General features: G+C 31.8%; 2 protein-coding genes across 2 annotated transcripts in view; both read right to left on the reverse strand.

Moving 5' to 3' along the window:
- Positions 1 to 1,527: 1,527 nt before the first annotated feature.
- LOC111909484 (uncharacterized mitochondrial protein AtMg00810-like) lies at positions 1,528 to 2,013 on the reverse strand. The gene has a single exon (XM_023905309.1). The coding sequence runs from the start codon at positions 2,011 to 2,013 to the stop codon at positions 1,528 to 1,530; it is 486 nt and encodes a 161-aa protein (XP_023761077.1).
- Positions 2,014 to 7,243: 5,230 nt separating this feature from the next.
- Positions 7,244 to 12,575, reverse strand: part of LOC111909485 (probable L-ascorbate peroxidase 4, peroxisomal) — a 41,200-nt gene continuing 35,868 nt past the window's right edge. Inside the window, exons 5-10 of the mRNA XM_023905310.2 lie at positions 10,922 to 10,970; positions 10,230 to 10,312; positions 9,743 to 9,822; positions 9,186 to 9,288; positions 8,548 to 8,709; positions 7,244 to 7,492 (exon numbers count right to left, since the gene is read on the reverse strand). Coding sequence (XP_023761078.2) covers positions 7,244 to 7,492; positions 8,548 to 8,709; positions 9,186 to 9,288; positions 9,743 to 9,822; positions 10,230 to 10,312; positions 10,922 to 10,970 — 726 coding nt within the window. The remainder of the gene's footprint in view (positions 7,493 to 8,547; positions 8,710 to 9,185; positions 9,289 to 9,742; positions 9,823 to 10,229; positions 10,313 to 10,921; positions 10,971 to 12,575) is intronic.

A 12,575-nucleotide genomic window follows, 5' to 3' on the forward strand; every position in this document is an offset into this window, starting at 1 on the left:
TGTAGGGACTAAAGGTGACAATGTTTAAAAGTGGAGGATTGAGCAATCTAGAACCTCACTTAGAGGTAGGAAACGAAATCTAGAGTGTCCTAGGTTTCCTTGGGCTCTAAGGGTGCCTTGGAAGCCTTAGTGAGAAAGTTAAGGGATTAGGGTTATCTAAGATACATCTTCCTTATCCTAAACCTTCCTTATCACCTATATAAATCCCTATAGGGTTGGATTTCGTCCCATACTCTCCAAGAAAGGCTTAGAGCCAAATTTTCCACTTCCCTTCTCTCTCTCCATAGTAATACTTGGTTGCTAGGTTTGTTTGTGAGCCATTAGAGGCGTGGCACTTGTGGCGCTTGCTACCAAAGTTCAAGATCTTCAAGGATTTGTTTGTTATTACAATATAACAATAAAGGTATGTATCATAACCCTAATTATATGTTAATTTCGAAAATTACATGTGCCTCGTAGGGTTTCTAGTTTTTTTTGTTCAATGCTTGTATGTCTACTAGTGAAAACATAGATCCTCAAATTAGGGTTGCATACACACATAAGATTGTTTACTATGTATAACACCCATCAAGAACATTACCTCACTTGTTATGTAGCAATAACAAGAACTCCTTGACCTTTGAAAGATTAGTGCCCCAAGTGTTGCACCTCTAATGGAGTCATAAACAATTTATGCAAAGGATGAAGATGGAGAGACAGGATTTTCGGCCAGTGTCTCTTAGAAAATCATTCGGTCGAAATCCTTAAGCAAGAGGGTTATATATAGTTGGTGCTATTAGGGTTTTCGGGTGGAAACCCTAATTTCCTTGCTTAGGCCTTAAGCGATCCATGGACACCCATATGATAGGCCTTGGATGTAAACTTTATGGGCTTCCCATAGATTTTCATCCACCTTTTATCAGTAAGGTCCATTAGCCCAAACTACAACTATTACTGATTTACATGATCAGTCCCTCCATTATTAATCAGTTCCTTTAATCCCAAAATTAATACTAGATTAATTTCTTGATTAATCACTAATCAATAATGTGATTTCCAAATAATATCGTAATCTTATAATATATTAGTCAAACCATTCTAAGTACCAATTTATTATTCATATAATAAATCCTACTCTCTCTCTCTCTCTCTCTCTCTCTCCACTTGTCATCCTGTCAAGTTGCATGAGTGAAGGTAACCCAAAAAGACAATGCTCATAATCAAATCAAGTACATACCAAATATAGTTATGAGCTTAGACACCTAATCCAACAATTTTTGGAACTGGTTCAACTTCAATCATTCCCAGTCCTCGTGGAATATGATTGAAAGTTGCTTCCGGTTAGGCCTTTGTAAATATATCAGCCAATTGATCTAAGGAAGGAACAAAAAGAACTTCCACATTTCCATCTTCAACGTGGTCTTTTATAAAATGGTATCTCAGTTCTATATGCTTTGTCTTTTAATGTTGCATTGGATTGTGGCAGATTCTTATAACACTTTCAGAATCACAATATAGAGGAATTCGCTTTATATTGAGTCCATAGTCTCATAGCAGGTTCTGAATCCACAACACTTGGGATGTACAAGATGTTGCTGCAATGTATTCTGCTTCAGCTGTAGATAAGGATACACATGTTTTCTTATTAGATTGCCTACTAACAAGCTTGCCATCCAGAAACTGACATCCCCTTGATGTGCTTTTACAATCAAGACCACAACCTCCTAAGTTAGCATTCGAGTATGCTTGCACAAAGAACCCAGAATTGGATGGATACCATAAACCAAGAAAAGTAGTACACTTCAGATATCTGAATATGTTCTTAACTGTCAACATGTGAGGTTCACGAGGACTTGTTTTAAAATTGGCACAATAATACACAACAAACATTATGTCAGGACGACTAGATGTTATATACAACAAAGATCCGATCATCTGACGAAACAAGGTGAAATCAACTTCTGCTTTATCAAGAGAAGGAGCGAGTTTCATTCCGAACGACATATGAACTTTGATCTTTGAATCACCCAACATTCTGAATTTCGCCAATTAAATCTTTGTGAAGGCTTCTTGATTGATGAATATTTCCTCTGAACCCTGTCTTATATTTAAGCCAAGAAAAAAGTTAATTTTACCCACATAATTCATTTCAATTTTTTCCATTAATTTTCGGAATTTAGCAATTAAACTAGGATTATTAGATCCAAAAATAATGCCATCAACATAAATCTAAACTATTATTAAATGGTTACCCTCCTTCTTCCGAAGGAAGGTAGGATCAATAGTACCTTGTTTGAATTTAGATTGTTTAAGATAACGAGTCAGAGTTTCATACCATGCCCTCAGAGCTTGTTTAAGACCATACTGCTTTGTCCATAATGTAACAATGATTCAGAAATTTTTTGTTCACAAAACCCGGAGGTTGTTCAACGTAGACTGTTTCTTCAAGTACTCTATTCAGAAATGCACACTTCACATTAATTTGATAAACTTCAAAATTTGTGTGATCTGCATAAGCAAGAAATATGCGAAATGATTTGAGTCTATCCACATGTGTGAATGTCTCTTTATAGTCAATTCCTTCTTCTTGACAATAACCTTTAATGAACAAGTGTGCCTTATTACGATTGACATTTCATTCTTTATCCATCTTGTTTCTGGAAAAAAAACCCATATCATACCAACCACGGATGCATTTGCTTGTGTAGGAACTAATCTCCACACTAGTTTCGTTCAAATTAGTTTAAGTTATTCTTGCATTGCTTCAACCCAATTTGCATGATCAAGAGCAATTTTAACCGTTTTATGTTCAATTTTTGAAATAAAAGAATTAAACATGCAAAATTCCAATTTAGAAAATAATGTAGTTTGTTTCGATTTTTGTTGAGCACGAGTAAGAACTCCTGAAGAAGATACTTTGATCACTTGAGATGAAGGATGATCTTCAGTCCATTTTGTCATTGGTAGATAGTTCTGATCGTTGGCTGGATCAATTTCAGCAAAAATATCTTCAAATTCCGATTTTGCATCCGTGTCATTATTTTCAGTATTCTCTTTTTGGAAATTTGCATGTGACCTATCATTCTGAGTTGAGTTCTCCCCTAAAGTGGAACATCGGTATTTGGATTTGAACTCTCCCTTGGATTGGATCACCAAAAGTCGCTGGAGGAATTGGGATGTCTTAAGCATTTGGAATTGGTTGCTCGAGAGGAGTTTCGATTTCTTCAGCGGCTTCATCAACGATCTTGATTAATTAATCCTCACGATTGTCCTTGGCTTTTGATTCTGAGGAGATTTCCCTTTCATGTTCATCAAACAAATTTAGAAAATCTTCATATAGATTCATAAGAGGAGTAGTCTTAGAATTTGTTGACTGAAAGATTTCTTCAGATTGACAATCACGCTTTTGACATTTCTTCATATAATTGTCATCAAACATAACGTAGTAGGTTTCTTGGATCTTCTTTGATTTCTTGTTTAGAACACGATATGCCTTAGATGTTAATGAGTACCCTGGAAAGATTCCTTCATCAAGTTTTTCATCAAATTTGTTCCAATGTTCTTTTGAATTGAACAGGAAGCACCTAGATCCAAACACATGAAAGAATTTAATGTTAGGCTTACGATTGTTCAGAACTTCATATGGAGTAATTAGAAATCATTTATTAATGTAAGAATAGTTCTAAGTAAAACAAGCAATGGCAATAGCATCATCCCTGAAATATAAAGGAAGATTCGCAAATGAAAGCATTGTCCTTGCAGCTTCACATAGTGAACGATTTCGTATTTCAACTACACCGTTATGTTGTCGAGTGTAAGGCGAAGAGAAATTGTGATAAATTACTTTTTGTCAAGAATTCTTCAAATGCATGATTTTTGAATTCTAAACCGTTATCACGACGAATTTTTTGAACTGGCTTTCGCAATTGTAGCTCAACTTGTTTGATGAAATCAATGAGCTTCTGAGTGGCATCAAATTTCTTTCTAAGAAAAAAATACCCAAGTAAAACGTGAAAAATCATCAACAATAACCAAAATATATTTGTTACCTCCAATGCTTTCAATAATAGATGGACCAAAAAGATCAATATGCATCAATTCAAGTGGTTCAATGATCTTTGGTATTTATTATAGAAGAATGACTCTGTCTACTTTGTTTTCCGAGCTCACATGCAACACATAAGTGTTTTCTTTTCAAATTTCAGAAGATGAAGACCACGAACAAGATCACCAAGCACAATCTTATTGATATATTTGAAGTTCAGATGAGAGAGTCGTTTGTGCTGCAAACAACTATCATCCGAAGAAGCTTTCGTAAGCAAGCAAATATATGGTTTCTCTTGGATCGAATTTAGATTTAGGGGGTACAATTATCCTTTCCTCCTTGAATTTAAAAGAAAAGATTTAGATTTTTTTTCTATGGTTTCAAAACCTTCTTCATCAAAAGACACTTTGAAACCAATACCTACAACCAATTGAGAAACACTTATTAGATTATGTTGCAATCCTTCAACATAAGCTACCTTCCAAATCGTGAATTCTCCATTTGTCATCATTCCATATCCCTTTATTTCTCTAGTGGCATTGTTTGCATACTTCATTTTTACGCCATCTTTTAAAGTCTGAAACTCTATTAATTCCTCTCTTCTACTTTGCATGTGACGAGAACAGCCGCTATCGATGTACCATTCTGAATCATATTGTTCGTCATGCATAACCGGCAAAATTTCAAAAGGTTTAGGAACCCAAACCATCTTGGGTCCTTGTGAGAATCTCTTTTGCACCGGAAAAACTTAGTTTTGTCAACCCAAAAGGATTTTCTTATCAAAGTATTTTTCATCCCTTTTTCCATTATGAAAACTTCAATTTTCTTATCACAAAGATTTATTTCAACAAAATTGGATTTTCAAAGAATATTTTCTTTGGATTTTGGAGCCATCCTTTTCAAAATTTCTTTTTCTTCCCTTTTCAACTTTGCTTCATATTCTTTAAGAGTAATTTCTGGTTCTGAAGCAAGTTTGTTTTCAACCTTAAAATCTATTGTTTTAGCAATCGGTTTTGAAAACTGTGACTTTGGTGAAAAGCTTGATTTTTTTTTCGAAATTTGAGATGAATCATCATTTTCACTAAAATATCTTGATGAATTGAAAAAACTTTGATTTGAATTCATTCCAACTTTCTTCCATAATTGTTTTCTTTTAATCAAATTCTTTCTGTATCATGCATTCATTTGTCTTTTCTTTGCAATTAATTCCTGATTTATGAATGTTAGCTTTCAGTTTTTCCTTTCTAATTGACATTTCATTATGTTCTAAAGAAGTTTCACTTGAAATATCTTTTTTACCACTTGGTCCGACCTGATTGTAACAAATGTCCACATGATTCAATGGTTCTGAAACGGATTTCCTTTTTTTTTTTTTTTTTTCAGGAAGTCATTTCTAAGAGAATTTTTGTTTCATTAACATTGTCCATTGGCTTTGACCAAAAAAATTCATCACACCCTTTTGCATTATCATCAGCAACCATGGACGTTAATTCAAAAGTGTCATTTTTGTTCAATCCTTTCTTTACAAAAACTTGATTTTGGAAGTGTTTGCACTTTTGGAAAAACTATTTCTTTTTCTTTTAAAACTTTTGAACCTTTGTTTTCAACAATTCGAATAAATTTGATTGAGTTTTTAGAATTCAAAATTTTCTTTAGTTCATCAAAGGTTTGCACAAAAGCAGAACAATCAATTTCATCCTATAAACAAAAATTTCACTCATTTCACTTTCATTAAAATCAGAAGTGTTCTTAGAATTGAGAGTATTATCCGACTTCATTTTCTTGCATAATAAGTCATATTTCTACATAACACTCATTTTGACTTCTTGTTTATCTTTTTCAGTTAAAACATTTTACGACATGTTTTTATGATCTTTAGACTTAATATATTCATCAATTGTCTCAAGTCCAACCCTATAAGAATCAGAAACATTATTTGAAGAAACAATCGATTCACATTTATAGCATTCTACATCAATTTCATCTTCTTTTAATTCAAGAAATGGCAAAATCATCTTATGCAAACCTTTACCTATTTCACAATCCAAATGAAGCTGAGTAATATTAAAATACAAACATTTAGCAATCAAACAAAAAATAATCCGTTGTTTCAAAAGTGCCCTACTATCTCTTTTAAGGAAATTAATATCATCTCTTGATCTATTAAGCTCAACTTCCAAGGCTTCTATTTTTATTCGTCTCTCCTCATTCTTCAATGTTACCCTATTAAATTTATCATTCAGATTAGAATTACTGATACAAGTACTTTTTAAGTTATCACTAAAATCAGAAATCGTATAACGTAAATCATCCAATTTAGAATGATAATGAGAAGTAGGAATATTAAGAGATTTAAGAATAGACCACCTTCTCACATTCGCTCACCTGCTGTATGACTGTCTTTGCATCAAAACAGCTCTCTGAAGCATTTGCACCATCAGTTGCATATCCTCTCTATTCTGAACTGTCACTCTGAACCATCAAACACTTGCCTACATAACCATGCTTCTCGGAGTTCACCACAAAACACCTACCATGGGTAGATCTCCTAACTTCATAATCTTCTGAGTCAGTAGAACACACTTTAACCTGACCATCATCACTATCTTCTTGTACCATTAGAATAGGTTTCGCAGATGATGCATTCTTCTTTCAGAGTTCGTCTATCTTCTGAGTGTAGTAAGCTTTGTCTTTAACATTCTCCTTCTTCTCATTCTGCTTACGCAGCATGCATTCCTTTGCGAAGTGATTCTTGCCATGACAATAGTTACAGTCATAACTAGAATCACCCGCTAACTTCTTCTCTTTCTTTTCTTTGTCATTCTAAGAATTCTTGTAACTCTCATCTCTTGGCTTTTCATAACTGGAATTACCCTGCTTGTAATTGTTTCTGAAACGAGAGTAGTTTTTCTTAAAGAACTTCTTTGGGTTAGACACCATTAACGCTTTATATTCTTTTAAGATTCCATCATCCGAAATGCTAGATTCAGAATCATCAAAAACTAACTTCTTACCTTTAGCAACTAACACCAAGGATCCAACACTAGAAACAAGCTTTGCTTCCTTAGTAGCTTCATCTTCATGAGATTTCAGAATACCCACAAGTTTTTCTAGCGAATAACTTTTGAATTGTTCATGAGCCTTAACAATAGAAACTATATCCTTCCATTCGGATTTGAGGCCATTCATGAATGTTACCTTCTGTGCAATGAATTGTAGCTAAAGACCGTATTTATGCATTCTGCTTAACAAGTGATTGAAGCAATTGACTGTCTTTTCTAAATTCTCATATGGTTTCTGCACAAAAGATCCGAATTCCGACAAAAGTGTCGTCTGCAAAGAATGTTGCAAGTCGTCATCACCCGAAAACAATTCCTTCAGTCTATCCCATATTCCTTTTGCAATATCACATGCACTAACAAGACGGAATGTGTCAGGAGGAAGATCAAATTGAATAATTCTCATTGCCTTTGGATTTCACATTAGCTTGATCTTCTCATCATTTGCAGGATTGTATGCAATCATTGCATCATAATCCTTCTGAGTTTTGACTTCTTTCTTTGTTTATGAATATTTGTATGTTGCAATAGTCATTGGATGACAAATAATAGAACTATGTTCATCGATTCCCAATATGTAATCTTCAAAGTGAAGAGCCCAAACCTCATAATCTTCTAGAAAAAGGATAGGAATCCTTGTTGTTAAAGCAACGCTACTTGGGAGATGGAATGAGAGAGAGTGAAGATCCTCATTAGCCATATTAATGAGAATTCAATGAAACAAAATATCGAATCAGATGTGTAAACTTGAATCGAGTTCAAAGGAAAACGACAAATCTAGATTTGAGATCTACAATCAATTGAAACGATTGAGATATCAAGAACAGATCTAAGAGAATTGTAAAACCCTAATAAAAACCTTTCACTCAATATAGGAATAGCAAATTGATTACAATATCTCCTACTTTGATACCAATTGTGAGAAACAATAATTATCGATAGATTCTATATTTGTGAGATGAATTAAAGACAAGAAACGACAATGATCAAAAAGGTGTCGAATGATTATTAATCATAGAAATAGAATAGTTCTTGAGGTGGAACTACTCTATACTTACTTCAAAAGTTGTCACCCTAGAGTATACATGCACACTATGTATAGACTAAATAAAACATCAATTCCGATCATGGACATGCCCATTTCGGAATCGGAATAAGGCAACAACACTATAAGCATACATTTGACACAACACTAATTTAGACTTAACAGGTCCAATTAAAGTAATTACATGTCAATGTAATTTCACTTGTTTACCTATTACAAACACATGCAACAAAACCAAAAACTCCTAAAATCAAACTTGTGATATTTCAATTATTAATGCATACCAGTTTATCAAAATTCACACAGTCTGTCTCACACATTCCAATTGCACAAGGTTCTAGTATTGTAATTACTTTTTAGAATATTTTTTTCTACATTCCGATGGATTTTACTCAATACAACCTTATACAAAAACAAACAATTATGATAGAAGCAAATATGATAGCTCCGACGATGCTTTTTGCCAACACATTACTCTCCTCCTTCTTGTAAAAATAAGGAAAATCTACCTTTCGAATGAATCCTAATTGAGAAAGATTCTTGTGTGATATTGCATAGTGCAGGAAGAATGTATCCTCTTCCTACAATTGATTGATTTTAATAATTCAGCATAAACAATAAAAAATTACATTTCCATGAGAAAATACTAAATAAAACAAAATGTATTAGACCTTGAAATTTATCTACAGTGATATGTAACAAATAATAACAATATGTATATTCTCTATATACGTAACCACAATGTACTTACAAATCCTTGAATAAAACTTATGATGCTCATATCGTAGCAAGATGCAAGTAAGTTGGTTGTATAGGTATAAAATAAAGTACTCTTCTATATTATCTAATAATTATAATTACTTTTCTATGATGGGTGAAAAACAAAGTACATTATCCATATTGGCACTAAAGGTAAAGTACATTGTTTTCAACATACTTTATAATGGATTAGTAAGAAAATGTTGTAACAGGAAGAAACTAGAGTGCAACACCATAATAAACAAAAAATGAAAGTGTTGCTATGTCTTGAATTTAGAATAGGGATTTCGCTCTATACCTTGGCATAGATGTCAACCATTAAGGAGAACCCAAAGTTATCCACCAATGATATATCTGAAGGAAGCTCTAAAATCCCTTTCAACTGCTTTCTCTGTAGCTCCCTAGTTTAACAAAAATCATATGGTATTAACTAAAAGTGTTCCACAGAGTGTATTTTTTTATTTTAACATAAACATATACATGCTTTCCAAATACTTGGTGTTATCAAATATTGAGAAAATAGGTGAAATGCAAGAAATAAAACGTGCATTGTGTTTATTATAATATTATGTTTTCATTTCTTTCTATTCCAACATTATATTTTGAAAATTCTATCAAATTATAGGAAAGTCATTTAAATACAAAGCAATTTTTGCGCCTACAACGGTAAAAAATTTCAAAGTGTAATGGCCTAATAATAAAAACTGAAAGGTACAATCCTATAATTGAGTAGATTTTGTGAAGTACAAAAGAAAATAAAGGAGGAGGCTATAGTTCACAAATAAATGAAATAATTTTTAAACTAGTCCATAGAAAATTATAAGTGGTATTGTTTAAAAAAACAGCAAGCCTTACTTGAAGTATGAGTTATCAAATCTTGGTGGCTTTCTAGTCCAAGGGACATCATAGTCTGATCTATCTGCATAGGTTCTTAGCTGATAACAAAAAATATGGTAAATACAAGTGACAAAAATGTAAATTCTTTCATATAACGAATTGAACATCATATTAGGTTCCTTTAAGAAAAAAAACTTTGGTAGCATAAAGCAAATGATTAAATGCAAAAGATAACATGTACTTTTGGAAAAAAATTATTATAGCATTGTACTTTTATTTTACTTTTTTTCTTATTACAACATTGTTTTTATTTTTTGGAGCATTACGTTTTAAAACCAAGAAGTATTTTCCAAAGCATAATTCCCTAATATGAATATGTTCAAAATTACAATGTTGTAATAAGAAAAAAATAGAAGAAAAAATAGAAGTGCAATGTTATGATAAAAAAACTTGGAAGTTATCTATTTTATGCAACCTATAAAAAAACAACTACGATACAAATTACCAAAGTCTGGGCTCCTGCAAGAACCACAATGTCTCGTTGCGTTAAGCCCATGCACTTAAACTTGTCCTTTAGATCTAATGTTCCTGCAATAAGTTTAAGAATTTCAACAACAGAATAAAATTAATGGTTTATAGTTGTGTGATCAATAGTATGAATGTGGAATTAACTCGGTAACCCATTTATATAGCCTCACACTTTCACTTCTTTCTATTAGCATTGCAAATCAACTATTTAATAAGCCATTATACTTTGAAAACACTACACAATTATAACCTTGTACATTAAAAAATATTATTAAGATAATGTACATTGAAAAATCTACTAAATTATAACAATGGAAATTGTTGTGTATATTGTTGATATTTCCATATTTTGATAGATTTATGGAAGTACTATTATATAATAGAAAATTATGAAAGTGAAATGCTATAATAAAAAAATCAATGGAGATATGATGCTATTTCTCGTATGTAACCCCTCTTTTGGTCATGAAAATAGAGCTTTCTTTATTAATCTAAAATTTACATTATTCCTGAACAACAGTTGACAAGATTTCAAAATTCATTATATTTATCTCTCTAGCAATTTAATAGTACGACACAATTATAAATACATCTCTCGGAACCAATGACAAACAACTTAAACCGTTACATGAAATGTAGATTGAGTGTACATAAATAAAGGATTCAAACCATCTCCATCATCTGGGAGTCTGCCTTCCATTGTGCATTCGTCCGAATCCTAAATGAAACACAAAACATATATAAGAGAAGTAAACTTGTGCCAGAAAATAATTTCCAATGTCATTAACTAATTGATAATATGTCTAATATTAGTAGGTCCTTTTGGATTGCCCTCATGACCTAATTAAGCAGTAAGGAATTAAGAGAAAATGTGTTGTTAATTTATTATTAATTAATAAATTAAATGGAAAGTATTTTGGAATTACTTAAATAATTTTAATTAATTAAATAGGTTGAATATTAATTAATTTATTAGTAATTAATTAGAATATTCCAGATCTTTTTGAAATCTATTGGATCAAATGTATCTTTATTGATAAAACATATAAACTGATTCAAATAAGGATAATGATTGATATTTGGAGATTTAAGTTAAACTCGAGACTATAAATAGGATGTTAGGGGTTAGACCCTGACGCTTCTTTTTGTCTCTAAAAATTCGTCGAGTCCTCCTTCTCCCTCTATCTCTCTCTCTCTCTCTCTCTCTCTCTCTCTCCATATGGACAAAAATTATAACCCTTCTAGGTTTATTGGAATTTTTGTTCCACGCCTCCTGTATCCTAAAGTTCCTTTTGCTTGTTGGTGTTTAATGTGTGATTACACTAGAGGGATTCCTAGTTTGCTTTCTTTTCATCCTTGCAATTGTCGTTCTCACGAGATGTCAATCGATAAATCAATAGATCAAAACGTTAGTAATTCCATCTTTTGTTTAATCTTAAAGTAGGTTGTTATAATTAGTAAAATCTAGATCATGAGAGTACATGTACAAAGAGGATTTTTTATTAAGTTGCGTAGATCTAGTGTACATAGAATACCTTAATTCCAACAGTGGTATCAGAGACAATATATTTTAATGATGCACTGTTAAACAAGAAAAACAAAAAAAATATGAATATGTTCGTCAGACGCTGCATGACTCGGTGGGTTTCCTGCTGGATTTTTGATTTAGGCAAACACATTAATTTTAAATGTCATTTAAATAAGATTTTTCCTAGAAATTTAAGTTAATTCAAATCTTTAAATATTATTTAAATAGAGAGTTGAATATTTAACATATCTCTAAATTAACAAATCCATTTATTTTAATATCATTTAAATAATATTTAATTTGTATTTTAATGTTATTTCAGTTAGATTTAAATTTAAACATTTACAATTAAAAGTTTAAATAATATTTTATAGAGAATTAAATTTGAATATATTTAATTTTATTATATAGTATGATTACCATATGTATGATGTATTTACGACATGTGCATTCACATGTTTACTTAAAACATTATCAATTGAACCATGATTAACTTCACCCCTCTAATATTATAAGAGAGGTTTAAGGAGGTCTGCTAAATTCCTAATGATGTCAGTTTTTCAAAGCTTATAACTTACCACCCTCACCGCCTCTTTGCATTTTGAGAGTGGAGTTATGGAAAGGGTTTGATAGAATATATGTTTAAACTTAAAAGTGCTAACTAAATAATAAAACAAAATTCCTGTTGGATATAATTAAAAATTTGAATCACGTGTTACCCAAGAAAAATGAAAATTTCCTTATAATCTATTGATGGAGCATGTATGGTTAGGTGGCACATCAATTTGAGGATTA

Source organism: Lactuca sativa, chromosome 8 (assembly GCF_002870075.4).
Source record: "Lactuca sativa cultivar Salinas chromosome 8, Lsat_Salinas_v11, whole genome shotgun sequence".
NCBI classification, from domain to species: Eukaryota; Viridiplantae; Streptophyta; class Magnoliopsida; order Asterales; family Asteraceae; genus Lactuca; species Lactuca sativa.